Source organism: Pongo pygmaeus, chromosome 1 (genome assembly GCF_028885625.2).
Source record: "Pongo pygmaeus isolate AG05252 chromosome 1, NHGRI_mPonPyg2-v2.0_pri, whole genome shotgun sequence".
Classification (NCBI taxonomy): domain Eukaryota; kingdom Metazoa; phylum Chordata; class Mammalia; order Primates; family Hominidae; genus Pongo; species Pongo pygmaeus.
Genome location: NC_072373.2, coordinates 121060626 through 121088268, shown reverse-complemented (window position 1 = coordinate 121088268; position 27643 = coordinate 121060626). Strand labels below are relative to the sequence as shown.

At 42.7% G+C, this 27643-nt stretch overlaps 2 protein-coding genes across 6 annotated transcripts in view; one reads left to right on the top strand and one right to left on the bottom strand.

The window, feature by feature from the left end:
- The window catches only part of EEIG2 (EEIG family member 2), an 82407-nt gene extending 78988 nt beyond the window's left edge, over positions 1 to 3419 (top strand). Inside the window, exon 11 of the mRNA XM_054445778.2 lies at positions 2192 to 3419. Coding sequence (XP_054301753.1) covers positions 2192 to 2210 — 19 coding nt within the window. The 3' untranslated portion in view covers positions 2211 to 3419. The remainder of the gene's footprint in view (positions 1 to 2191) is intronic.
- A 99-nt stretch (positions 3420 to 3518) lies between these two features.
- Positions 3519 to 22357, bottom strand: HENMT1 (HEN methyltransferase 1). Of its 5 annotated transcripts, none has more exons than XM_054443101.2 (8): positions 20584 to 22357; positions 19821 to 19919; positions 17564 to 17692; positions 15706 to 15818; positions 14834 to 14968; positions 6258 to 6437; positions 5439 to 5616; positions 3519 to 4220 (listed from the first exon to the last, which is right to left on the bottom strand). In XM_054443101.2, the coding sequence occupies exons 2-8, from the start codon at positions 19839 to 19841 to the stop codon at positions 3795 to 3797; spliced, it is 1182 nt and encodes a 393-aa protein (XP_054299076.1). In that variant the 5' UTR covers positions 19842 to 19919; positions 20584 to 22357; the 3' UTR covers positions 3519 to 3794. The 5 variants fall into 5 exon arrangements, with proteins under 5 accessions (XP_054299076.1, XP_054296777.1, XP_054297468.1 ...); XM_054440802.1 differs by having other exon boundaries at positions 20652 to 22357; XM_054441493.1 differs by having other exon boundaries at positions 20795 to 22357.
- Between the last annotated feature and the right edge of the window lie 5286 nt (positions 22358 to 27643).

The following is a 27643-nucleotide window of genomic DNA, read 5'->3' as shown; positions in this document are numbered from 1 at the left end:
ACCTTTCTGGATGGAACCAATGTACTTCTTACATATATTGATTAATGTCTCATGTCTCCCTAAAATGTACAAAACCAAGATGTGCCCCGACCACCTTGGGTACATGTCGTCAGGACCTCCTGGGACTGTGTCATGGGAGCGTGTCCTCAACCTTGGGAAAATAAACTTTCTAAATTAGCTGAGACCTGTCTCAAATTTTCGAGGTTCACAAATGTAATAAGCCATGTTTGCTGTAGTTAGCACCTAGCATCCTTCATGAAGGCAGAAACCCAGAGTTCTCAGTCTTCAAAAGACCACATTGCCACTGCTGACGCTGCTCAGTCCCTGACTTCCTGTCAACTGCTTGACACACAGTCTCCACAGGACCAGGCATAACGAGATAAAGATTTAATGTTCTTGGCACCCAAACTCTAGTTGAGGAAATTGCCTTTATTTGGAGTTCTCCCTTGATAACCACTGGCAGAACTGAGGGCTGAGAACACTTGAAGGGAGCTGAACTGCTGGGCGTGCCGTGGGGCGGCAGGTTGGCAGTCACAGGAAAGGAGGGGAGAGGGTGGGGCAAGCGAGGGGAGCTGGGGAAGGTGAGATGGGAGCTGCTGCCAGGTGAGGAGGAGGGTAAGGTGGGACGTGTTTGAGGACCCTCGTGGCAGCATAGAAGGGACTGAGATTCACATCTCAGTTGTATGGAACTGAACTTGAAGGCAGGCAGTGCTGTGATAACTTAAGCTTTTAGGAAATCATAGAAGTCTCAGAGTTTTGGAGTTACCCAGACTATGGAAATAGGAGTTGGCGGCAAATTGTATTCAGATCTCAAGGACCAGGGAGGTTTCAATACCTGGTAGTGCAGATTTCACATCTAGTCTGGGAGGTGGGCAGTGGCAGTGAGAACCTTCTCTCAAAGAAGACTGCAGATTAAATTCTGTCTCCTGCTCAGCCCACTTGTTTTCACATTGTCTGTGGTAGCTTTGACTCAAGCAGAGTTGAATAGTTGTGATAGAGACTGGATCACCTGCAAAGATTTACTATCTAGCCCCAAAAGCACGTCTGGCAACCCCTGACCTCGAGTATCAATGAGCCTTTCAGTGTGCAAAGAAAGGCCTGTATCCAGGTTGGGGGAAAGACAAACTTCTCAAGAAGAACGTAGGTACAGAAGCTGCAGAGAGCAGGAAGGCTATGGGAAAGAGTGGCTCCAGCCCCCATGGCAGTCATGAGCATTTAAAATGTTTCCACGTGGGGGCTCCAGTGATTAGGCTCGAACAAAGTTAACTGATTAATTTTCAAGAAAGATCAGAGAAAGGGCTGGTCTTGGCTAGAAACCTTGGCTCTACCACAGAAGAGCAATGATGAGAAGGGAACTCTAGAGTGAAAACTGCAGAGGCCTAGAAAGGTGAGGACAGAGGGCCTTTGAGAGCAGGAATAGGGTGGGGCTACAAATCTCTTGTTCATGTGCACCTTTGAGCATTCATGGGGGAAGTCTGATAGCAGTATTAGAAATTCAAGGAAAAAACAGCTGGTTTACCAATGGAATGTGATTAAAAGACGGTTCTCATCAGAATCCCTTAATTCTCTCCCCCCTCACCAAATCCCCTTCCCATCTGCTTAATTATTAACCCTTGGAAACTCAGCTCGAGAATTACTCCCCCCAGCCCTCTCCCAGGCACCAACTCTGCATCTGCATAGCCCCCATTCCAGACCGGTCAGGATGTCCTAGCTGTGGCACAGATGGTTATTTGCCACAGTGTTCCTTCTCCCCTTGTTCCTTGGCAGACCAAGTGGACACATGACCTCCCAGAATAAAAACTACATTTCTCAGCTGATACGGTTTGGATCTGTGTCCCCATTCAAATTTCATGTCAAACTGTAATCCCTGATGTTGAAGGTGGGGCCTGGTGGGAAGTGATCATGGGAGTGGATCCTTTGTGAATGGTTTAGCACCATCCCCTTGGTGCTGTTCTCGTGATAGAGTCCTCCCAAGATCTGTTTAAGTGTTTAGCACCACCCCCTCGCTCTATCTTGCTCCTGCTCCCACCATGTGAGATGCCTCGCCCCGCCCCAACCCTTTGCCTTCTGCCATTACTGGAAGTTTCCTGAGGCCTCCCCAGAAGCAGAAGCTGCTATGCTTCCTGTACAGTCTTTGGAACCATGAGCCAATAAACCTCTTTATTACCCAGTCTCTGCTATTTCTTTACAGCAATGCAAGAACAGACTAATACATCAGCTTCCCTTTGTGTGGCCTGAAGACTTCATTCTGATCAACAGGAAGTAAGCAGTCGTGTTGCGTAACAACCCACAGCAAGCCTTACCAGACAGCTTGTGTGTGCCCTTTGTCCCTTCTCTTCTTTCTGCTGTTTCAGAATATGAAAGTAGTAGCCAGAGCTCAAATCTCTCTCTCTGTCCCTGGGTGGCATGCTAAGTAGCCACAACATGCAGGATGGACGTCTGGGTCCCTAAAGTGGCAGAGCTCCCATGCCTGGGACTTACCTCTGGACTCCTGTGCCTAAGAAATGCCTCTCATTTAAACTACTGTTTTCCCCCATGAGGTGAAGCCATGTTTCTTTCTCCCGTTAGTACTACCACCCCAATTCCATCCTGAGAAGAGGGTGCTCAAAAAACAATCCCAGCACTTTGGGAAGCTGAGACAGGAGGATCACTTGAGCCCAGAAGTTCAAGACCAGTCTGGGCAATATAGTGAGACCCTATCTCTACAAATTTTTAATTAGCTGATGGTGGTACATGCCGGTAGTTCAAGCTACTGGTGGGGAGGAGGCGAGGTGGGAGGATTATTTTAGCCCAGAGTCTGAGGCTACAGTGAGCCATGATTGTGCCACTGCACTCCAGCCTGGGTAACAGAACAAGACTCTGTCTCAAAAAAAGAACAACAACAAAAAAAACATGGACAGCAATTACGTCATGAAGAGGCTTCTATGCCCTCCAACCACCTCCATTCCTGTTTTATTGATGTTCTAGACTAAATATTACACAGGTTAGAATTTGGCATTAAGGAGATGGAGAATCCCAGAAAAATTTTAAAGCTACTCTTACCCCAAGGAAAAGGTTTTGAACACTATTTGATAACTTTCTCTTAAATTTTTAATATCACAATTGATATGGTTTGTATTTCTGTCCTTGCCCAAATCTCATGTCAAATTGTAATCCCCAATGTTGGAGGAGGGGGCTGGTGGGAGGTGATTGGGTTATGAGGGCGGATTTGCCCCTTGCTATTCTTGTTATTAAACCTGGTTGTTTAAAAGTGTGTAGACCTCCCCAGGCTCTCTTCCTCCGGCTCTAGCTATATAAGACGTGCCTGCTTCCCCTTCGCTTTCCACAAAGACTGTAAGTTTCCTGGGGCCTCCCCGGCTTCCTGCATGCTTCCTGTGCAGCCTGCAGAACTGTAAGTCAATTAAACCTCTTTTCTTTATAAATTACCCAGTCTCAGGTAGTTCTTCACAGAAATGTGAGAACAGACTAACAACAATCAACTCACGGCTCTAACACAAAAAATATAGGTAAGTTCAAAATTAACATATTACCACATCCAACTTCTTTATTCTTGAGAAAACAAAAAAGTCCAAGATCAAAGGAAAGCACCTGTTTTTAGTTAAACCCTAATATCTTTCTCAGGGCTCACTACAGTCTGGCCATATGTCAAGCAGGTCTGTCCAATGGCTTGGAACATAGACTTTTGCAGTGAAACTTTAAAAACATGACTTGAATTAGGATTACACAAAAAAACCTAAATTCTAAGTGAGCACAACTATCACTGAGACCCTGAAATTTCAGGAAATAAACATGGTTCAAAACTCAAACTGTTCATCAAAATAATTACGCAGGTCAGCCACCACTGCAGAACCATCACTGCTCAGAGGAATTGAGTCAGCAATGACCGATCTCATCATCTCTTCATTAGCACATAAACGGTTCAACTTGGGATACGCAAGGAGTCTCTGCAGAGGTACGAAAAATTTATCTCCAACACAGAAGGGTGTAGGAGAGTTCTCAATCTTGGCCTTCTCAACCTCTGTGAAGACTGGTCCAAAGCATGGGACAGGGGCCTTTGAGCCGCCAATGTCTTTGGGCTTATCACCCCGTTCCCCAGCCTGTTCTTTCCGCCTTGGCAGGTGGCTCACTCTTAAGCTTTCCACTTGTTGGGACACCTCATTAACCAACACAAGTTTAAAGAACCTTTCCTGCTGTAAGCTCGGGTATGAGGTGGTAAAAACCTGAAGGGAAAAAACAAAACACTTATTATTATAAGTGTATAATAATATAAATATATATAAATTTTCAAAGCCATCAATAACTTTTTTGCCAATATGTACAAACGTACATATTGAATATATGTCAGATCCTACTAATCGTAAATGCCTCAATTATAATGGGAATCAAATCATTGGCACATAGAAATTAACTATCTGATTTGCTTTCTAATGCTAATGCCCAATATCTCCCAGCCAGGCTTCTACCAAGTCACATGAACCCAGTATTTCTACTTGATATTACAGGGGCAAGGGCAAAAAAAATGAAAAATGGTTCAGTTAAAAGGGAAAATGTGGGTAAGGGCAGTGGCTTACAACCTGTAATCTCAGCATTTTAGGAAGGTGGGGCAGGAGGATTGCTTGAGGATGGAAGTTCAAGACCAGCCTGGGCAACATAGTGAGACCCTGTCTCTACGGGAAGAAAAAAAAATGCTGAGCATGGTGGTGCACGCCTGTAGTCCTAGCTACTCAGGAGGCTCAAGTGGGAGGATCGTTTGTGCCCAGGAATTCAAGGTTACAGTGGGCCATGATTGTGCCAATGCACTCCAGCCTGGGTGACAGAACAAGACCCTGTCCCTAATTAAATAAATTTTTTAAAGATGGGGAGGATGGGGAGGATGTGTTTCTTCTTCTTCTCTCTTTAAACCAAAAGGGTCTGAGAAGTTTGTAGGCTCAAAGAGTAATGTCCTAAGCCAAGCTGGGGAGAAACTGCTGCTGGCTTTCCTTTTTACTACGGATAATCCTAACAGATTACAAAAAGAGGTTGCTCAACTATTGCTTTGAAGTATTCTGGGTGTTTTTTTGTAGAGATGGAGATCTCACTACATTGTCCAGGCTGCACTCGAACTCCTGGGTTCAGGCAATCTTTCTACCTTGGCCTCCCAACATGCTAGGATCACAGGTGTGAGCCACTGTACCCAGCTACTTTGAAGTATTCTAAGACAACCCCAACAGATCATTCCCTTTAACATGCCTTGAAACACACCAAAAGGCCAGGCAGTCTCAAAGGACACCATAGGCTAAGTCGGACAGTAGTCATGGGGCCTGAAGAATTCTCCTAGAGTGAACCACAAAGCAAGGTCATTTACACTCATCTCTACTTTGGGGATTCTTACTCCCCAAAAAAGTTAACCATCCTAATGTACCTCTAGCCCTGATAGATATCTCACAAAGAATACTCACAGCTTTATAAACATGCTGATCATGCTGCTCTGAAAGACATGATTCTGTTGCCTTTCCTTCATTTTTCCGGAAGATTCCTATCTGGGTACAGTATCCAACATTCTCAGCTCCAGCTGGTGGTTCCCCTACACCAGTAAACTCCACAGAGTAATCATAGCGATTTGCCACATATAAAGCCCTGAAACCAAAACAAGGACAGCAATCATTTTTCTAAATGTAGAGCTACTGTTAAATAAGGAACCATTTCTGGTCAGCAGTAAAATAGAACATGAAAAATACAATGAACATAAATACTTCTAAGTTACAAATTCCTAACCACCTGTGTATTTATTTCTAAAACAAGTCAAGGCAAGGATATAGTGTCAGTTTCCAATTTACCCTAAGAATATGGAAGAGGAAAGGAACATTATGGGCAGGGTGTAGGGGTGGACAAGGAGGCCACAAGGGCTCAACCCAACTACCCATTTGGGTTTGCAATTACACCAGAAAACATGACTAAGCCTCAGGAGATACCCCAGGGAGGGGCATGAGGCTCATTCTCACTGTCCCAAACATTCCCTCTGATTTGTTCCTCATCTCCATGCCAGTACTACAGATGCCTTCACATAAAAGGTGCCCAGTGACCACACCCCCTTTCCACACTTGCCCAAATGCAATGGTTCCTTTGTGATCTTATTACATACTAAGTCACACATTGGAATCAATTTTATTGGAAGAAAGTACAAAACAATTTAGGTAATGTATGTATATCAATATTTATTTCCTAAGATTTTAAACTCCAAAAGGATCCCAAATAAACAAAAACCCTTCTGAACTTACCAGGTCTGAAACTCCATTCTGGTCCACTCAAATTTATGATCGGAATCTCTTAAGGTCACTGATGGAAACAGGGGATTGAATTCAGAGTTTGGTGTGCTGATGACAATCATGGATGGAGACAGGTACCCAAATACCACTTCAGGAAATCTGGCCAGATCACCTGAATCCAAATGTTCTATTCTAAAATGGTTAATGAGAAAGACATAATAAAATCTAGCTTCACTTGCACCTATTTTTCTAATTTATCAAAAACAATTTCCATCTGTATATCAATTTCTCCCTTCTTTGAATATGTAATAATGCTTATATGACCTAGGAACAATTATTCGGGCCAGGCACAGTGGCTCACGCCTGTAATCCCAACACTTTGGGAGGCCAAGGTGGATGGATCACCCAAGGTCAAGAGTTAAAGACCAGCCCGGCCAACATGATGGAACCTTGTCTCTACTAAAAATACAAAATTTTGCTGGGTGTGGTGGTGCATGCCTGTAATCCCAGCTACTTGGGAGGCTGAGGTGGGAGAATCGCTTGAACCCAGGAGGCAGAGGTTGCAGCAAGCCAAGATTGCACCATTGCTCTCCAGCCTGGGTGACAAGCAAAACTCAGTCAAGAAAGATAGAAAGAAAAAGAAAGAAGGAAGGAAGGAAAGAAAAGAAAAGAAAAGAGAGAGGAAAGAAAGAGAGAGAAAGAGAGACAGAAAGAGAGAGAGAGAGAGAGAAGAGAGGAGAGAAGAGAGGGGAAGGGAAGGGAGGGGAGGGGGAAAAAGAACAACTATTCATATATTCTCATCCTTTCCTACCCCTCAACTCCATCTATGATGCTCCCTTACCCAACTAAGGTCCTTTGCTGTGCTCTATGGCCTCATTATCAATACCTCTAAAAAAAAGTCTCTGAGCTTATACCTCCCTGATATAATGCATCAAGGAGGACAAAATCACTTCTATGATATTCTTGTCAAAAATGCATGCCCTGAATCTAATAATGAGGAGACACTCAGATAGAGGGACATTCTAGAAAATAGCACATATTCTTCAGAAATATCAAGGGCAAACAGGACCAGGCAGAAAGGCTGCACAGACCTGCTTCAGATTAAAGGAGCCCAGGCAAACATGACAAATGCATTGTGTGATCTTGGGCCATTTTAAATTATGGCTAAATTTTAAAATAGCTATAGAAAGACATTACTGGAACAAATGATGAATGCTGAATGTGGACTTAGATTAGGTAATCGTACTGTATCAATGTTCAATTTCCTGATAGAGTTACATGGTTATGGTAAGAAGTCTTTGTTCTTAGAATATATATACCAAGGTATCTAGGGGTAACAGGACACAGTGTATCCAACCTACTCTGAGATGGTTCAGATAAAAAATACACATAGAAAATTATATTTAGGGAAAAAGACAAAGTAAATAGGACAAATATAAACAAGTGGTAAATCTAGGTAAAGAACAGATGAGAATTCCTTGGACCATGGCTGCAACTTCTGTAAATTTGCAATTATATAACAATTAAATGTTACCAAAACCGGGTCTGACAAAGTCTTGCTGCCATCCCATCTAAGTCAGTGTGTCCTAAGGAAACTAGACATTGACAAAAATGCTTCACACAGGCCTGAGCTTCTATGCAATTCACAAGAAAATTGTGAGCCAGCCAGGCACAGTGGCTCACGCCTGTAATCCCAGCACTTTGGGAGGCCAAGGTGGGCAGATCACAAGGTCAGGGGTTCAAGACCAGCCTGGCCAACAGGGTGAAACCCCATCTCTACTAAAAATACAAAAAATTAGCCAGGTATGGTGGCAGGCGCCTGTAGTCCCAGCTGCTCGGGAGGCTGAAGCAAAAGAATCGCTTGAACCCAGGAGGCAGAGGTTGCAGTGAGCCGAGATCACGCCACTGCACTCCAGCCCAGGCGACAGTGCAAGAATCCGTCTCAAAAAAAAAAAAAAAAAAGAAAATTAGGAGCCATATTGAGTAAGCTGTAGAGAGACAATCTCCTTCCCCAGGCTGCAAGGACATCCCCATATCACCACTGGGCCTCTATTTCTCAGCAGGATGGTGATGGGCAGAAGCATCATGACCTTCCATCCAGTTACAGGGAGAAGCACTGAAGGTGAACTGATGACCTGTTTCACTAGTCAGTAACGGTCTCCAAGCTGCCAAATCTAGCCATTTCTTGAGTCTTCTTATTCTACTTGGCTTCTTTGCATCACCAGTGCAAATACTACCTATCATAACCACAACTTGTGGTTACAACATAGAGGGAAAGTTATTGCTTTACCACACACTAGAAAATAAGAAAAGCTGAAAGTAAATGAGCTGAGTATTTATTTCAAGAAGTTAGGAAAACACAGCAAATGAAACGCAAAATGAGCAGATGCAAGGAAATATAGAGGACATTTTTTTTTCTTTTTTGAGACGGAGTCTTGCTCTTGTCGCCCAGACTGGAGTACAATAGCATGATTTCGGCTCACTGCAACCTCCACCTCCTGGATTCAAGTGATTCTCCTGCCTCAGCCTCCTGAGTCCCTGGGATTACAGGCACTCACCACCACCCCTAGCTAATTTTTTGTATTTTTAGTAGAGACGGGGTTTCATCATGTTGGCCAGGCTAGTCTTCAACTCCTGACCTCAGCTGATCTGCCCACCTCAGCCTCCCAAAGTTCTGGGATTAGAGGTGTGAGCCACCATGCCCAGGTCAGAGGGAAATTTGTAAAAGCAAAACATACACACACTCTTAAACCTATGACCTACCCAGTAATCCCACTCACAAATGAAGAGAAATTTATCTTTGCACAAAACCTATATGTGAATGTTTATAATCATTCTATTCATAATCACCCCAAGCTGGAAACAATCCAAATATCTTTAAATGGATAAAGAATAAAAGGTGGCACTTCCATACAATGGACTACTACTCAGAAATTGTGAGGGACCAACTACTGACACACAGAAGAACTTAGATAACTCTCAAAGCCATCACAAAGTGAATGAAGATTGTCTCAAAGGTTACAAACTGTGGCCAGGTGCAGTGGCTCACGCCTATAATCCCAGCACTTTGGGAAGCCGAGGTGGGTGGATCATGAGGTCAGGAGTTCAAGACCAGCCTGGCCAACATGGTGAAACCCCGTCTCTACTCAAAATACAAAAGTTAGCCAGGCGTAGTGGCACACTTCTGTAATCCCAGCTACTCGGGAGGCTGAGGCTGGAGAATGGCTTGAACCTGGGAGGCGGAGGTTGTGGTGAGCCGAGGTTGCGCCACTGCACTCCATGCACTCCAGCCTGGGCGATAGAGACTGCATCTCAAAAAAAAAAAAAAAAAAAAAAGTTACAAACTGTATGATTCTATTGTCATATATTCTCAAAAGGACAAAACCATAGTGATGGAAAATAGAAGAAGATGACCGCAAAGGAGTAGTACAAAATAGATGTTTGGGGTGATGGGCTGTTCCGTACCCTGACCATAGTAATGGGTACATTAAACTATGTGTGTTCAAATTCACACAACTATACCCCCTAAAAATCATCAACTTTACATGTTATTTTTTTAAGGCATTAAAAATAAAGTCAAAATACAAAGTAGGGGTAAGTATCTGCTATGTGTATCATAGTTACCAGGATAATTCCCCTAACATAAAAAGAAAGCATATGAATTAGTAAGAAAAATACTAACAATCCAATAAGAAAAATTAATAAAAAACACATAGTTCAGAGAAGTGCTCTGAACTCTGGAACAGGTGAAAATGTAATACAGGAAAAATATAAGTTGAAACTACACTGAGATTACTTTCCTCCTATCAGACTGTCAAAGATCAAGTAGGATAAGACAACACTGGAAAAGTCACATGGTGAAGGGGTAGGAAAATAAACCCTCCTACATGAGCAATAGGCATGTGAATCAGTACAACTTCTAAGGAGGGCAGTTTGGCAAGGACTTCTGTGGTGGATGCTGCTAACTGTCCACCAAACTCTACCCTATTCTCCCTCCATAGTAAGAGTTGTCACAGGCATATGGCTGCCCAGTTACAAGATCCATTTCCAGCCTCCTTTGCAGCCAGGTGTGACCACAAGCCTAAGTTCTCACAAACAGAGGATGAATGGAAGAGATGTTTTCCCCTTCTGGGTCTTAAAATAGTTAGCATACATGCCTCTGTGATTTTCCCCTCTCCTATTAACTGGGAGAATATGTCTGTGACCCAGCTATGACCACAGATAGGTTTAACACTCCAGGGGACTGTAGAACAAGACACAGGAATTTGGTTCCTAGTGACTTCAAGGAGCCAAGCCACTGCCATTCATGGACCAGTCAGTGGTTGGTCCATAATGTGAATGTGAAATGGTGCAGCTGTTACAGAAAACAATATAAAACAGTATGGTAGTTTCTCAAAAAATTAAAAATAGAATTACCATATGATCCAGCATTTCCATTTCTGGATATATACCCAAAATAATTGAAAGCAGAGCACAAATGGATATTTGTATACCATGTTCAGAATGGCATTTTTTACAATAGCCAAAAAGTGGAAGCAACCCAAGTGTCTATCAACAGATAAATACAAAAACAGCCTATGGTATATACATATACCATGGATGATTCAGCCCTAAAAAGAAGGAATTTCTGACACATGCTACAGCATATGGGTGAACCTTGAAGATATTATGAGAGGCGGCATAAGCCAGTCACAAAAGGACAAATAATGCCTGATTCCACTGATAGAGACAGAAAATAGAACAGTGGCTACTGGGAGGCAGGAACCAGGAGTTGTTAACAGGTTGGTAATTGTTTTGGTTTTGCAAGACAAAAAGTTCTGTGGATGGATGGTAGTGTGGCAGCACAACAATGTTAATGTATTTAATGCCACTGAACTGTACACTTAAAATGGCTGACATGGAAAATTCTGTTATGTGTATTTTACCACAATAAAAATAAAAATAATAGAAGAGGTACACGGGAAACCGAAACACTAACTTTAAGGAGGACAAACTGGATATATTTAAGTATGAATGATGAGACCAAAATACCTATGAGTAGATTTTCTCATTGCCAGTGTTGCTGTTCTAAACTTGATATATGGCTCTTTTGTTCTTCATTCAATTTTGTTTCCTATAACTAATATGTTCCAGGCAATAGAAAATACAAAAAAATACAAAGTAAACTCTCTGCTTTGGAAGAGCAGTACATATTACCAAAAATTAGAAATCAGGCCAGGCACAGTGGCTCACGCCTGTAATCCCAGCACTTGGGGAGGCCGAGGCAGGCAGATCACATGAGGCCAGGAGTTTGAGACCAGTCTGGCCAACATAGCGAAACCTCATCTCTACTAAAAATACAAAAATTAGCTGGGCATGGTGGCGCGTGCCTGTAATCCCAGCTACTCAGGTGACTGAGGCAAGAGAATCACTTGAACCTGGGAGGTGGAGGGTGTAGTGAGCCAAGATCGTGCCACTACACTCCAGCCTGGGTGACAGAGTGAGACCCTGTCTCAAAATACATAAATGCATACATACAAGCATAAATACATACATAAATAAAAACGAGAAATCAACCTGAACACACAACCAGGCAAACTGACCACGGAGCAAGCCCCTTAACTATTAAAAGTCATTAAGAAGCACCTATCTTGGGTTCCTAAATATCAATCCCCATTTAAAAGAAACAGAGCTCTTTTGAGAAGTAAGTTATTCCAGGACCAGAGAAGGAAAATTAGGAGAGGCCTGGCACATCTGGGATGTCAGAGAATACTCACAAAAATGAGAACTATCTCAAGACTCATGAGCCAGCTCAATGGGGGCCCCCACTAGCCAACCCTGGGACAATTTGAAGAAGAAAGTAAGTGCAGTAATAAATCACAAACCATCAAAAAGTAAAAATTCATTAGTTCACTTACTGATAAATAAATAAGTAAGTGGGGAGAGGGAGGGCTCCTACTCCTGGTAGAATGCCAAGGGTTGGCTGGTCAATGTCCAGAGGTGGCACTGGAATCACAGTAAACATCATTTGCCGCCACTGTCATAAACATTGGGTCAGACAAGAATCACTGATGATGCTAAATCTAGGGGGAAATACGAATGTGTGACAATGTATCTGCATGGCCTCAGTATGTCTCCCTATTAGTCGTGAGAGAAAAAGGCAAAATCAAAACAGTAATTACACAGCGGAGCAAACACCTTGACCAGGGGGCAGGAGAGGGGGAATCAAAATTAATATTATCAAGGAGGGACAGATAGACATTATGTGCTTCCAGATGGGAGGCCACGAGAAGGACCCAAATAACTTCTGTGGCATTCCGCAGTATTCCAAAGATGCAGAAGCTGAATCTAATCAATGGGAGCCCAAAATGAAAAAATATTCTTATTAAAAAACGGGGGACAGGGAACTGGTTACATAATACCCCTTGCCTTGGAAATAAGCTGAAATGTACATATTTACAGGATGCAGAGTGATAGTTTGATACATGTAGACAATGGGTAATGATCAAGTCACAGTAATGAGGATCTCCATCGCCTCAAACATTTATCATTTCTTCATGCTAAGAACATTCAAAATCCTCTTCTAGCTCTTTGAAAATACACAACTGTTAACTATATTCACCCTACAGTGCTATAGAACAATAAAACTGTATCTAGCTGTAATTTTATATCCATTAACCAATCACTCCCTATCCTCTCCTCCTTGCTACCCTTCCCAGCCAATAATAATTCTTCTCTCTACTTAAATTTAAGCTAATTTTTTAGGCTCCCAGATATGAGAACATGTGGTATTTATCTTTCTGTGCCTGACTTATTTCACTTAATGCCCTCCAGGTTCATCCATGACAATTTCATTCCTTTTTAGGGCTAAATAGTATTCCATTGTGCATGTATATCACTTTTTTTTTTTTTTTTTTTTTTTTGAGACAGAGTTTTGCTTGTTGCCCAGGCTGGAGTGCAATGGTGCGATCTTGGCTTCCTGCAACCTCCGCCTCCCAGGTTCAAGTGATTCTCTTGCCTCAGCCTCCCAAGTAACTGGGATTACAGGGGCCCACCATCACGCCCAGCTATTTTTTTTGTATTTTTACTAGAGACGGGGTTTCACCATGTTGGCCAGGCTGGTCTTGAACTCCTGACCTCAGGTGATCCACCTGCCTCGGCCTCCCAAAGTGCTGGGATTACAGGTGTGAGCCACCACGTCCAGCCTAAATACCACATTTTCTTTATCCATTCATCTACTGATGGACATTTAGGTAGATTCCATATCCTGGCTACTGTGCTGTAATAAACATTGGGGTGCAGATCTCTCTTCAATATAACTGATTTCTTTCCTTTGGATAAATACCCAGTAGTGGAATTGCTAGATCACATGGCAGTTCTATTTTCAGTTTTTTGAAAAACCTCCACACTGTTTTCCGTAACGGCTGTACTAATTTACATTCACACCAATTTATATGAGTTCCCTTTCTCTGCATCCTTGCCAGCATTTACTGTCTTTTTAATAACAGCCATTCTAAATGGGGTGAGATATCTCACTGTGGTTGAGTCGCATTTCCCTGATGACTAGTGATGTTGAGCATTTTTTCATCTACTTGTTAACCATCTGTATGTCTTTTGAGAAATATCTATTCAGGTCCTTTGCCCATTTTTTAATTATTTGGGGTTTTTTTGCTGTTGAGATTCTTGTATATTCTAGATATTAATCCCTTGATGAATACTTTGCAAGTATTTTCTCCCATTCTATAGGTTCTGTTCACTCTATTCTTTGCTGCGCAGAAACCTTTCAGTTTCATATATTCCCATTTGTGTATTTCTGTTTGTAGCCTGTGCTTTTGTAGTCTTACTCAAAATCTTTGCCTAGACCAATGTCCTGAAGCATTTCCTGTTTTCTTCCAGTACTTTCATAGCTTTAGGTCTGCAATTAACTCTTTAATCCATCTTGAGTTGACGCTTGTATACAGTGAGAGATAGGAATCTAATTTCATTCTGCATATGGATATGCAGTTTTCCCAGTACCATTTATTGAAGAGGGTGTCCTTTTGCCAATGTATGTTCTTGGTGTCTTTGTTGAAATCAGTTGGCTGTAAATGCATGGATTTATTTCTGGGTTCTCTCTATTCTGTTCTATTGGTCTATGTCTCTGTTTTTATACCAGAACCACGATGTTTTTATTACTACTGCTTTGTAGTACATTTTCAAGTCAAGTAGTGTGAGGCCTCCAACTTTTAAACTGAATTTTTTAGTAGAGGCAAAGGGCCATGTGTATACCCTTAATTGATTCAGAAAAAAAAAATAACTCTAAAGGGAGATGGAGGAGGGGTGAACAGGAGAGGGAGGGTGCAATGCACAAATGATTTAAAAAGTGAGATGTTAACATCTGGATAAAGGGGGGTATAGGTATTCTTGGTACTATGTATTTATGGCAATTTATCTGTATACTTGAAATTTCTAAGTAAAATGTTGGAAAAGCAGAGTAAAAAGATATTCCCAACCAATGAGCAGTTTTCCTTACAATAATCAAGACCTAAATATTTAGGACACTAAGATCACTGAGACTTATTCAGGTTTTTCAAATGAACAGTTATACAGTATATCAGTTTAAAACTTACAATTCAATACATGTTATCAAGTCAAATCCAAGCAAACGAGAGTCTCTCTCCACAACGGAGCCATGATACAATGTGATGGTCAAATTCAGATCCCGAGGTTTCAGAAAATCTCCCATGAAAGGAGCTAACGAATCCCTGCAAAATAATTATTGAAGAAACTTTCTGAACACGATCTATTTAAAAATTCTCACCAGCTACAGAACTCAGATCCTCCGATAATTATCTTCTACCTCTATTGATATAAGTCTGACATGGCCTGTTTTCCTTGTCTTGATATATTAAACACCAGGTCATGGGGAAACTTCCTCTCACAGTGGGAAGTTACTGGCCAATGAAAAAAAGACTTTGAATATTTAATATTGTTATATTGTTTTCATTTGTAATATTTTTGCTTTTCCAGCTTACTTTGATTCAGTGATTTTGAGATTTTTGTTCTTTAGAAAAAGAATATTCTTGAAGCAATCTGTGGAAATCTAATGTATATATACTATATACACAAGAGATAGGAGAAATGCTATGGTTCAAAATGGAGGCGGTGGCCTGGCGCCTTGGCCTCAGTGTTCTGGGGCATTTTAAATCCTCTGCTATAAATTATCATAATGTCCAGCATTAAAGTGATGAGATTTTGCTATCTGGATTTTAATTTGCAATGCTTTTACTATTATAATCATTTAATTGAGGCTATTCTTTAAGTTGGTAGCAATAAAATGCAGGTATTTTTAGTGTTATGGCAAAGCCTGATTATTCAGTGAGTTGAAGATCCCTAATAGCCCCAATCTTTTAAAACAAATATAAAATCAACACTTTCTCTAAACTCAATAATGCCATTAGTTTTAGATTAATGCATAATTCTTTCAGAAACTAAGTATTACCCTCTCCATCGTAATTTATCCTCATTAATATCTACTCCAACAAGCAATTCAATGCATGGATTGACTTTTAGCAGCCTTAAGAGTGAAGTATCACCACATCCCAGGTCTGCAACCTGTAGATGAGATAGAATGTTATTTCAAAGACATTTATAGCCAGAGAAGTATGATCAAAAACTTTTTTTTGAGGAGAGTGTAGTATATATCAGTAATAAAATAATAAAAGTATTATATGGAAGGATCTTTTTGGCAGAAGATTCTACACACACACACACACACACACACACACACACACAAACAAATTAACCTGAGACTTTATAAGCCCACAGGCAACTTTCTATTTGATCATAGTAAAATAGAAAGGTCCATTCCTATTCCAGAACAACTGTTATTGTCTATATTGAACTAATGAGAAACAATTACGTACACACAGTTTTCCCATTCAGAATCAGAATCTGAAGTCAAATATTCTCAGCATATTTCAGCAAACAAAGCTTTCTAAAACTTAGCTTTCACCCCTCACACATTCATTTAATTAAACAATTACCTCAAACCATCTGAAATTCCATACTGAACTTTGAGCTGCCAAAAAGCCAATTTTAGATGCTTTACCTGAATACACATGCCTAGATGGCTACAAAGATATAAACTAATACCTGCACCTTTGTGTTCAACTGTAGAAACAGTAGTGGTGCAGTTAAGGGCAACCTTCACACACAGCAATCTTCACTGAGTCTTCAACATCAAGCAGAAAAAGAAAGCTTTCATCTAGAAATTCACCTTACCAGCATCAAATTCACATCCAATCCATTAGTATAGTAACCAGGTATGGATGGATGGATGTAGATTGTATGCAATTATGACTTTACTCTGAAGTTAACCGAGTAGGCTCACTATGATCTAATTTTCTTTTTGAGACGGGATCTTGCTCTGTTGCCCAGGCTGGAGTGCAGGTGATAACAGCTCACTGCAGCCTCAACTTCCTGGGCTCAAGGGATCCTCCTACCTCAGCCTCCTGAGTAGCTGGGACTATAGGCACGCACCACCATGCCCAGCTAATTTTATTTTTTGTAGACACAGGGTCTCACTATGGTGCCAGGCTGGTCTCAAGCTATCCACCTGCCTCAGCCTCCCAAAGTGCCGGAATTGCAGGTGTAAACCATCACACCCGGCCCATTAGCATCTAATTTTAAAAGAACCACAATACCTGTGGCTACAATACCAGTTTGTCCGATATTCTAACTAAATGCTCTAGAAATACGGTACCTACAAGATCACATCCAACTACAAAATCTTAAGATTTTCTTCACATTTGAACCTGACAATGCTGAATTCTGTCTGAGCCCTGTGTTTCTGGCATCTGCTAAAGGAATCCACCTGTGCTTTGTGTTCCAGGAAAGGGCTCACTGCAAAAAACCACCCTCCTCCATAAAACTTAGATAAGATTCCTTGTGTTTCCATTCTTTGCCTCAAATGATTATCATGAATACTTGTCCCCACTGATCAATGGGAAGAAAATTCCTTTTTTAACCATACTTTATTCAAACTTTTCTTCTTCCCCCAGGGCCCTGCACTGTAGCCTGAGAAAACAGCCCCCTCCTTAAGGCTCCCCATTCTACTGTCCTTTCAAACCACCCTTTCATCCCACCTCCCTAGTTTCTAGCTTTGTTCACTTCTCCAGTAAAAGAAAAACCCCTTTTGCTTAACTCTTGAGACACTTGCAGATCTTGTGGTTATGGCATTCTCCCTATCGCAATAACCCCTGTGAAAAGTCTCTCCATACTAATCCATTTGACAAAACACCTCATAAGACTAGTCTACTAGTCTTAATAATTAAATGTTTGGAAAGAGAAATACCTACCTTCTTAGGCTCATGTTGATCCACTAAATTTTTAACAAACTGGTACCGCTGTCTGTATAGTGGAGGTTTAAACTGAATTGCCGTCTCCCTGGGAACTTCTTCAAAATTACCGTCAACCACACTACTGCACTGAAGTTCACAAACAAAAAAAGACAGGTTCTAAATCATGCACGACTTCAGAAATTAAATAAGGGGCAAAAAAAAAAAAAACCTTTATTTCCCCCAATCACTTTGAAAAACACACTGGCCTTCACATACCCTTTGTCCTAAAATCATTAGGTAGCACTGCATTTCCTCCACAGTTCATGTAAGCATCCTCTCATGCCTTTTAACGAGTGAGAATCTAGCTGTATAATCCCTATAGCTTAGTTTCAGCTGAAGGGAACATTACTAATGAATGTATTCAATGAAAACAATTAGATGACTCCTAACCGTAAGGGACCTTTTGTGGAGTGAGTTGCCAAAGCCTGTGGTCCAAGTAGGCAGGAGGCTGGAAAATATTTATAATGACTGACTATATATATATATATATATACATTTTTTTTTCCCAAGACGGAGTCTTGCTCTGTCACCCAGGCTGGAGTGCAGCGGCACGATCTCAGCTCACTGCAACCTCCGCCTCCCTCAATTCAAGCAATTCTCCTGCCTCAGCCTCCCAAGTAGCTGGGATTACATTACAGGCATGCACCACCATGCCTGGCTAATTTTTGTATTTAGTAGTGATGGGTTTCACCATGTTGGCCAGGCTCTTCTTGAACCCCTGACCTCGTGATCCACCCGCCTCGGCCTCCCAAAGTGCTGGGATTACAGGCATGAGCCACCACACCCGGCCAACACTCTCTTTTTAAGAGAGATAGGATCTCGCTATATTGCCCTGGCTGGTTTAAAATTCCTGGGCTCAAGCAATCCCCCTGCCTCGGCCTCCTGAGTAGTTGGGCATCTGTAGGAACATTCCACCATGCCAGCAAAAGACTCTCTCCCTGACCAAACTTCAGTCAGGTTCCTCTGAGCCATCTTCTTGAATAGACCTCAACTCTGGCCCCAATCCTATCTGTGGGCTGCCTAGCCCAGTTTTAATAAGAATACTTCTAAGTCAGTTTAGACAGAATCTTCTACCCCTGATATCTGATCACCCTATCTGGTCAAATTCTTCATCTTTGCAATGTTCTTACTGCAACAGTCCTCAATAAAGTCAGACTAATTTTTTCTTTAACATGACCCCAAGAAAAAACAATTTATAAGATTAATCTGTAATAGCTGTTACTATTCCTATACAGCAGTATTATAAAAGTAGTCCAAAAGGTATTTGATATCTGGTGTAGCACTGTCCAATAGATAAAATACAAGTAGGCAACTTTCTTGTAGCCCAAGGATTGAAATTATAATTGGAATTAGAATATTTAACCCAATATATCGAAAATATAATTTCTACATAAAATCAATATAAGAGATTTTAGATTCTTGTTTTTCACATTAAGTCTTCAAAATCCAGTGTGCTACGGATTTTGTACTTCTGTATCTCAGTTCCAAAACTTTCATCAGAAATACTTGTCTGTATTGGATTTTAAAACTTTACATTTAAAATATACATTCACATACCCAAGTTATTCCAAACATACTTTTTTCCAATAATGTAATCAAATATCCAATTTTAAACTTAAAATTAAAAATGAAGTTATGAGCCCAGGTGGTCAGCACTGCAGTTAACCGTGACTGGGCCAGTGCATTCCAGCCTGGGCAACAGAGCAAGACCCTGTCTAAAAAAAAAAGTTAAAGTTCAGTTCCTCAGTTCCACTAGCCACATTTCAAGTGCCCACTTGCCATGTGTAGCTATTGGACAGCAGGGAGCTACACCCTAGACACTCCCAATGTGGTTTCCAAACCAGTGGCATCTTCACCTAGAAACTTTAGAAACACAAAAGCTTGGGCCTCACCCTAGACCTCCTTAAACAGAATCTGCAGCTTAACAAAATCCCCAGGTGATCCATACGCACGACCACATTGGGGAACACTACTTAAGAGTGTTTTTAAAATAGATTTTGCTACTTTAAAATCTAGTGATAAAAGTAAAAACATTTATTTCACTTATGTACACCAAATGTGACTCTTTCATCTATGTATACCCTTGTTTACCTCAACCAACACCACAGGAAATGCTAGGACCTAAATGTGATCAATTTTGCTTGCAATTATCTCACAATACATCCAGGTGATAATTCTTAAGAGTCAAATACGCAGCTAAAAAGGGTGGCATTACCTGTAGATTATTTTCTTCCATTTTGTTTCCAAGTTTTGTTGAAACAAAAATGAAGATTTATCCTTCAGGCTCTATTTGAGAGAATCAGCACTGACTCAGCTGTAATAAATACAAAACCGTTTTTGTAAAGCAATGCCTGAAGGAAATAGCTGCCTAGTTCAGTAGGGAAGAACGAAAGCCTCTTTCTTACTCCTTACTACAGTATATAATTTAAATAGAACGCTTAAAAGTAAATAATGAATTCACCTCTGGGTACTCAAAAAAAAAAAAAACAAAAAAACACGAAAGCAGGACTCGAACAGACATTTATACACCGAAGTTCATAGCATTATTCACAGTGGCCAGTCTGTGGATTAAATGTGGACTACCATTTAATCCACAGAATGTATCCAGTGTTTTTTCAGACATTCGCAAACAGGCTCAGAAAGCGTAACTTTTCACTACGTCAAACCCTACTAAGAGCGAAAACAGCCATCCTTTCCCTTTACCATCATGAATAGTTCAATTAGATACAAACGGAGCAATCTTAGGAGTTCTGCTGATTTCATTGCTAAGACCCTCAACTTCAAATTTTTTCAAAAATGTTTCCACACATCGTCAAAATGAAATTTCGAGGGGGAAAAAGTGTCCTTGATAAACTAGAGATGCTCCAACATCTATCCAATTCACTCACGAACTTGAATTTAAATTTTGGTTCTCTATCGCACGAGTCTCCAACAACTAGACTTTAGTCTGGAATCTAGGCAACATGTTAGTCACCAACCTGTATTACGCAACCCTGCTCACTGAAACCAACGCTTCTGTCTTTGTACAGGCCGTCGCTTCCATCACCTTGCGGCAAGAAGTATGCCCAACCGAAAAAGCAAAGCTCGTCGCGGAGCCGCCGGCGTCCTCAACTCAGCACCGCCCTCACGCCCTCGTACGCACGGCCTCGCTGCGTGACGCTACCGCCGCGGCTACGCTGGCGCCGTCACCTGCGCCTGGGCTTCCTCGCGACGCTCGCCAACCTCGTGCGCTCTCACTGTCGGCCTTGGGCCGCGGGAGCCTCATGGTGCGCCGAGCTCCGTTTCTCTAGGCTCTCGGCTCCGAGGCGTCGGTTCTGCGTCTCGTAACGGCCGCTGTGGCGCATGCCCGGAAGCCATTTTCAAGGTCCTCGTCCGAACCTTGGCGAGGACCCCTGCGCCTGCCGCGCCGTTGACTCCGCTAGCGTGCGGCTGCGACCCCGCACGGTACGGCAGCTGTTGGCGGAGGCCGCCAACTCCGAGCGCGTCCGCAGACCGCGAGCCGGCGGGCGGCTTGGGCGGCTGTTGGGTTCATGGCGCTCCCGAGGCATGGCAAAGGCCTAAAAACGGTCCTGGCCAGCGGAAGGCAGCAAGAGGAGCAGCAAGGCTCCACGCGAGGCGGCCGGCGGCTGGAGTCCCAGTCAGTCTCTGCTTTCATCCCAGAGCAGTCCACGGGAGCCTTAAAGGAATGTAGGCTGGGTGAAGTTGGCCCAGTGACACCTGCGCTCAGAAAAACGTTCTTTCCGCTCCCACCGCCCCCTCTCCACCGCCACCCGACCCCCGAAATAGTTTTCCCCGAGTGTTGTGGATAGAACTGTCAGATCTCTTGGAAAAGTTATTGTATCCTGCCATCCTTCCCTCTGGAGACTCTACTTAATGTGTATAAGTACTTTCTTTCCTGTGTATGATGGAAGAGTATTAGGGGAGTGAGGGGAGGGACAAAGCTGCCTTCTTTAGGGAAAAAAGATTGACATATTTTAAAAGATGCAAAAGCTGGTGTTTTTGCTACTGAATTAATAGCCTATTAATATGCCATAAATGATATATTGGAACTGTATTTTCAAACATTTAACACCTACTATATGCAAAGCACTATGCTAACAGCTTAAGGGTAACACAATGATAAATTACACCAATCTTGTTTTTAGCATTTTGGGGAGTCTAGTGTCATAGGTAAAGAAGTACATAACTAACAATAAGCTTCAAAAATTCGATTATAAGGCCCGGCGCCGTGGTTCCCGCCTGTAATCCTAGCACTTTGGGGGATCACTTGAGCCCAGGAGTGTGAGACCCCGTCTCTACCAAAAAAAAGAAATTAGCTGGGCATGGTGGTGCCTGCCTGTGGTCCCAACTGTTTGGGAGGCTGAGGCCGGAGGATCACTTGAGCCCAGGAATCTGAGCCTGCAGTGAGCTATGATTGCACCACTGCACTCCAGTCTGGGCGACAGAACCAGACCATGTCTAAAAAGAAAAAGCACTCAATGATAAATTCACATTACAGTTTGAGAGGTTCCTGTTGACTTGGGGAAACTAGTTTTAGCAGACTTCATTAAAGGAGTGTACACCTTACTACAGGATGTAATTTAAAATAGAATGTTTAAGAGTAAATAATAAATTCACTTCTGGGTATATACTCAAAGCAGGAATTCAAACAGGTATTTGTACACCAAAGTTCGTAACAGCATAATTCACAGTAGCCAAATTGTGGAAACAACCCGAATGTCCATTAAAGGATGAATAAACAAAATGTGATATACATACAATGGAATGTTCAGCTTTTATTTTTCCAGAGTTTCAGGAAAATCAACCTTTAAAAGGAGTGAAATTCTAACATTTGCTGCCATATGGATGAATCTTGATGACATTATGCTGAGTGATATATAATCAGTCACAGAAGGACGAATACTGCATGATTCAATTTATATCAGGTACCTAGAGTAGCCAAATTCATAGAGACAAAGTAGAATGTTGGTTGCTACGGGCTGAGAGGAGGAGGGAATTCAGAGTTGTTTAATGGGTGATGGAGAAGTTTTGTAGATAGGATGGTTGCACTGAATGCCACTGAACTTAAAAATTGTTAAAGTGGTTTTATGTATATTTACCACAGTTTCAAAAATTTTAAGGAAAATGTAAAAGCTATTATCTATACAGCATTCCTGGATCTAGGGTTTTTGCCTCCCCTGCTGGTTAGCCCATTTATCAACTTCAGCTCCTCATGTCCAGTTCCCTCTCCAAATTTGCCTATTTCATCATTCTCCTGGCCTCCTACTCTTATTAGAGTCTGAAAAATCATCCTTGGCTCTATCCACTTCTGTCCTTCCCACACTTGGACAATCACCAAATTTTGACCTCTTCAAGCTGTCATCTACCATCTGTTCCTTCCCACAGCTAATAGCTTAGCCTTTGTCATCTCATTTTGTCAATATAACTCATCTTTCCTTCGTACACAAAGTACGAAGGAAAGGTATAGACCATGTAACGTGTTTTAGAGTGGATTTTAAGTCAAATAGGCCTTAAATCCTGATTTTACTATTACTGCATAACCTTTGGAACTTGACATCCTCTCTGAGTGTTAGGGGTTTTTTTTAAGTTAAAAAATGAGAAATGATTACTTATTTGGTAAATGTGTATAGAGTATTTATTGTGGATCAAGTACTTGTTTGAATTAAAAAGACAGATAAAGATCCTTTCATAGCTTTTACAGTCCAGCAGGTGTAGGTGTCTGGCACACAATAGGTAATCAAGAGTTATCCTGGGCTGAGTGAGGTGGCTCATGACTGTAATCCCAACAGTTTGGGAGGCTGAGGCAGGAGGATGGCTTGAGGCTAGGAGTTCAAAACCAGCCTGGGCAACATAGCAAGACCTGTCTCTACAAAGAAAAAAAACATTATCTGGCCATGCTGGCAGGCGCCTGTACTCCTAGGTACTCAGGAGGCTGAGGCAGGAGGATCGCTTGAGCCTGGGAGTTTGAGGCTGCAGTGAGCTGTGATCATGTCACTGCACTCCCTGGGCAACAGAGTGAGACCATGTCTTAAAAAAATTAATTTCAAAATTTAAAATATTTTTTAATATTTTAAAACGGAGTCTAGTTCTGTCACCCAGGCTGGAGTGCAGTGGCGTGATCTCGGCTCACTGCAACCTCCACTTCCCAGGTTCAAGCGATTCTCCTGCCTCAGCCTCATGAGCAGCTGGGATTACAGTCACGCACTACCATGCCCAGCTAGTTTTTGTATTTTTAGTAGAGACAGGGTTTCACTATGTTGGCCAGGCTGGTCTCGAACTCCTGACCGCAAGTGATCCGCCCGCCTCGGCCTCCCAAAGTGCTGGGATTGCAGGCATGAGCCATCGTGCCTGACAAAATTTTTTAAGTTATTCTGGATGCCAGCTTGAGCCTGATGCTTAACAGGATGGAATATTTGGAGGTCTTGAGAAGAGGGTGATTGTATATTCCATGTAAGAGGAATGTAAATAGTTTGTGTCTAGAAGGAAGATTGTAACAGATTAAGATGTACGAATTCCTTCTCACCTATTGAGAGAAACGGGGTCTATTTCTTTTCCTTTTGAATCTGTACGGGTTTTGTGATTTCACCAATGAATAGAATACCTCTGCCAGTTTCTGGGCCTAGGACTTAAGAAACTGGCAGCTTCTACTTTGTTTTTTAACGCATCCACTCTTGGAACCCAAATGACAATCTGTGAAGACGACTAAGGGGCCCCACGGAGAGGCCCACATGGAGAAAACTCAATCCCCCCTCACCCCCTATCCCAGGCTGTCAGCCAGCACCACCTTGTCTTGCCAGCCATGTGAGTGAGCCATGTTGGAAGTGAATCCTCCAGGCCCGGTGAGCCATTTAAACTGACTGAAGACAGCAGCTCTGTCCATGTGCACAGAGTGGGAAGTGCCTGAAAATTTATATTTTCCTAGGTAGTGCTTTGCTAATGACTGACCGGTGTGGATGTATAAAAGTCCAGCTCCGTGATCTCACACTTCTGGCCTCCTGAACTGTAAGAAAATAATTTTTTGTTGTTTAAGCCATCTAGTCTGTGGTATTTTGTTACAGCCACCCAAGCTGACTGGTAACACTGAATTATGTACATAACTGAATAACCACCTATGGAGCAATAAGAGCACATTTGGAGCATCTTCTCTACCAAGCAAGAAACAAAAACGTTCTCACCTTATCAATATTCTACGAGTTAACCTCTAACTTCTCAGGGTTGTTAACTGTTTGGACTCTCTTGTTTGTAGGGAGTGACTCAGAGAAAGTTACAATCCCCAAGAGAGCCATATGCCTGTGAGACAGGCTTAATTCTCTGGCATGTTACTAAAATGTCAGCCATGTGCAGTGGCTCATGCCTGTAATCCCAGCTCTTTGGGAAGCTGAGGCAGGAGGATCACTTGAGGCCAAGAGTTTGAGACTAGCCTGGGCACGACCGTTGTCTCCAAAATTAAAAATAAATTTTTTTTGGAAAATGTTAAATACTGTGAAATAATCTATTTCCAAGTGTTGGGTATTTTTTCTGCACAGTAGTGAAATTATTGCTGGCTGTCTCAGTGTAAGAATGGCCATTGAGCTGCCTCACATCCTGATGGGAAGGTGCAGGGCCAGAAGTTGAATCACACTATGAGTGTGTTTTATGGGCCAGCTCTGAACCTATGAGAGTAGCAAAGAAGAAATAAGATTTGAAATGCATGATTCCAAAAGAGTCTGGAAAATTCTTCCAGTTGTCAGACATGCAAAGTTGTAATTTCATATCCATACTTTATGCTTTTTCTTATAGCAGGCCCTGACATTGTATAAGCTTCAGGCCCCACAAAACCTGTATCTGCCCTGCCAGGATCAGCATCTAGAGGAAAACTACTACTTCCACAATAGCACAACCAATCTGATCATCCCTGCATCAGTCAGCATTCTCCAGAGAAACAGAGCCAACAGGATATGTGTATACATGTGAAGAAAGATTTATTTTAAGGAGTTGGCTCATTCAATTATGGAGATGCAAGTCCAAAATCTGTAGGGCAGGCAGATGGGCAGACTGGAGACCCAGAGAAGAGTTGCAGTTCAAGTCCAAAGTCGGTTGGAAGAATTCCCTCTTGCTGGGTAAGACTGGGGAAGTAGGAGTAGATGGAAAGGGGAGATGTCAGGCTTTGCTCTACCAAGGACTTCAACTGATTGGATGAGGCCCAGTAACATTATGGAGGGAAACCTGCTTTGCTCAGAGTTTACTGATTTAAATATTAATCTCATCCACAAAAAAATAAATAACTTTCACAGAAACATTTAGAACATTTGACCAAATATCTAAGTCCCATGGCTCAGACGACTTAACACATAAAATTATCCATCACAATTCCATTCTCCCAATACAGGTCGGCAGGGCCTTGGGCAGGTGGTAACCTCAGCCCTGGAGTCTACAGCAATACTCTCACACTTACCAGATGTAGTTCTGTGGGTCCAGGTCCCACTTCTCAAGAGAGAATCTGATGGGCTAATTTCGACCAAGTCTCCTTTCCTAGTTCAATCACATGTAAGGGTTAGGGAAAGGGTTGGGCTCACAAAGGACTTAGGGCTGCCTCTCTGGACTTGGGAGAGCAGGACTTCTCAGAGATAAATGGTTAGAGAGTAATATAATTTGGATATTTGTCCCCTATAAATCTCATGTTGAAATTTGATGTTCAGTGTTGAGGGCAGGTCTGGGACCTCCCTCCCTGCTTTTGCTCCCCCTCTCGCCATATGGCACAACTGCTCCCTTCACCTTCTGCTGTGAATGGAAACTTCCTGAGGACTTCACCAAAAGCAGAGGCTAGTACCATGCTTCACGCACAGCCTGCAGAATCATGAGCCAAATAAACTACTTTTCTTTATAAATCATCCAGTTTCAGGTATTCGTTTATAGCAACACAAAATGGACTAATAGAGAGAGGAAATATGTTGAGCACATTGAAGGCCCCAAAGTATTGAGCTTTTTTTTTTAACCTATATAGTACTTTTCTTGCATCTCAGTTTTCTTATCTATAGAATGAGGATTAATAAGACCTACCAACTTCAGGGGGTCATTCTGGTGAGATAAGTGAAAAATTAAAATTTGTAAAGAAGTGTATAAATTTAACATTGTTTTTTAAAACTAAAATGATCTCTAACACTAAGTTGATGATCTGATCACAAAGATGGGGTAGATGAAGTGAAGAGGAAAGGTTTCTGACATTTGTATACTTAGAAATGTATCCAGGCTGGGCATGGTGGCCCATACCTGTAATCCCAGCACTTTGAGAGGCCAACGCAGGAGGGTCACTTGAGGCCAGGAGTTCAAAACCAGCCTGGCCACATTGAGAGGTGACAGTGTGCTGGCAGTCCTCACAGCCCTCGCTGGCTCTTGGCGCCTCCTCTGCCTGGGCTCCCACTTTGGCAGCACTTGAGGAGCTCTTCAGCCCACCGCTGCACTGTGGGAGCCCCTTTCTGGGCTGGCCAAGGCCAGAGCCGGCTCCCTCAGCTTGCAGGGAAGTGTGGAGGGAGAGGCGGGAGCTGGAACCGGGGCTGCACGCGGGGCTTGCGGGCCAGCTGGAGTTCGGGTGGGCGTGGGCTTGGCGGGGACCGCACTCAGAGCAGCCGGCGGGCCCTGCCGGCCCCGGCCAATGAGGGGCTTAGCACCCGGGCCAGTGGCTGCAGAGGGTGTACTGGGTCCCCCAGCAGTGCCGGGTCCCCCAGCAGTGCCAGCCCACTGGCGCTGCGCTCGATTTCTTGCCCAGCCTTAGCTGCCTTCCTGCGGGGCAGAGCTCGGGACCTGCAGCCTGCCATGCCTGAGCCTCCCACCCCCTCCGTGGGCTCCTGTGCAGCCCAAGCCTCCCCAATGAGCGCTGCCCACGCTCCACGGCGCCCAGTCCCATCGACCACCCAAGGGCTGAGGAGTGCGGGTGCAAGGCACGAGACTAGCAGGCAGCTCCACCTGCAGCCCCAGTGCAGGATCCACTGGGTGAAGCCAGCTGGGCTTGAGTCTGGTGGGGAGTGGAGAACCTTTATGTCTAGCTCAGGGATTGTAAAT

Bases quoted from the DNA above. Each gene is read 5' to 3' on its own strand.
- HENMT1 (XM_054443101.2), bottom strand. From the start codon at position 19,841: ATGGAAGAAAATAATCTACAG. The intron at 15,819-17,563 runs GTAGGTATTTCT...TCTCATCTACAG, and splicing joins ATCAACATGAGCCTAAGAAG to GTTGCAGACCTGGGATGTGG. The intron at 4,221-5,438 runs GTGAGTATTCTT...TTTTCCCTTCAG, and splicing joins ATCAGCATGTTTATAAAGCT to GTTTTTACCACCTCATACCC.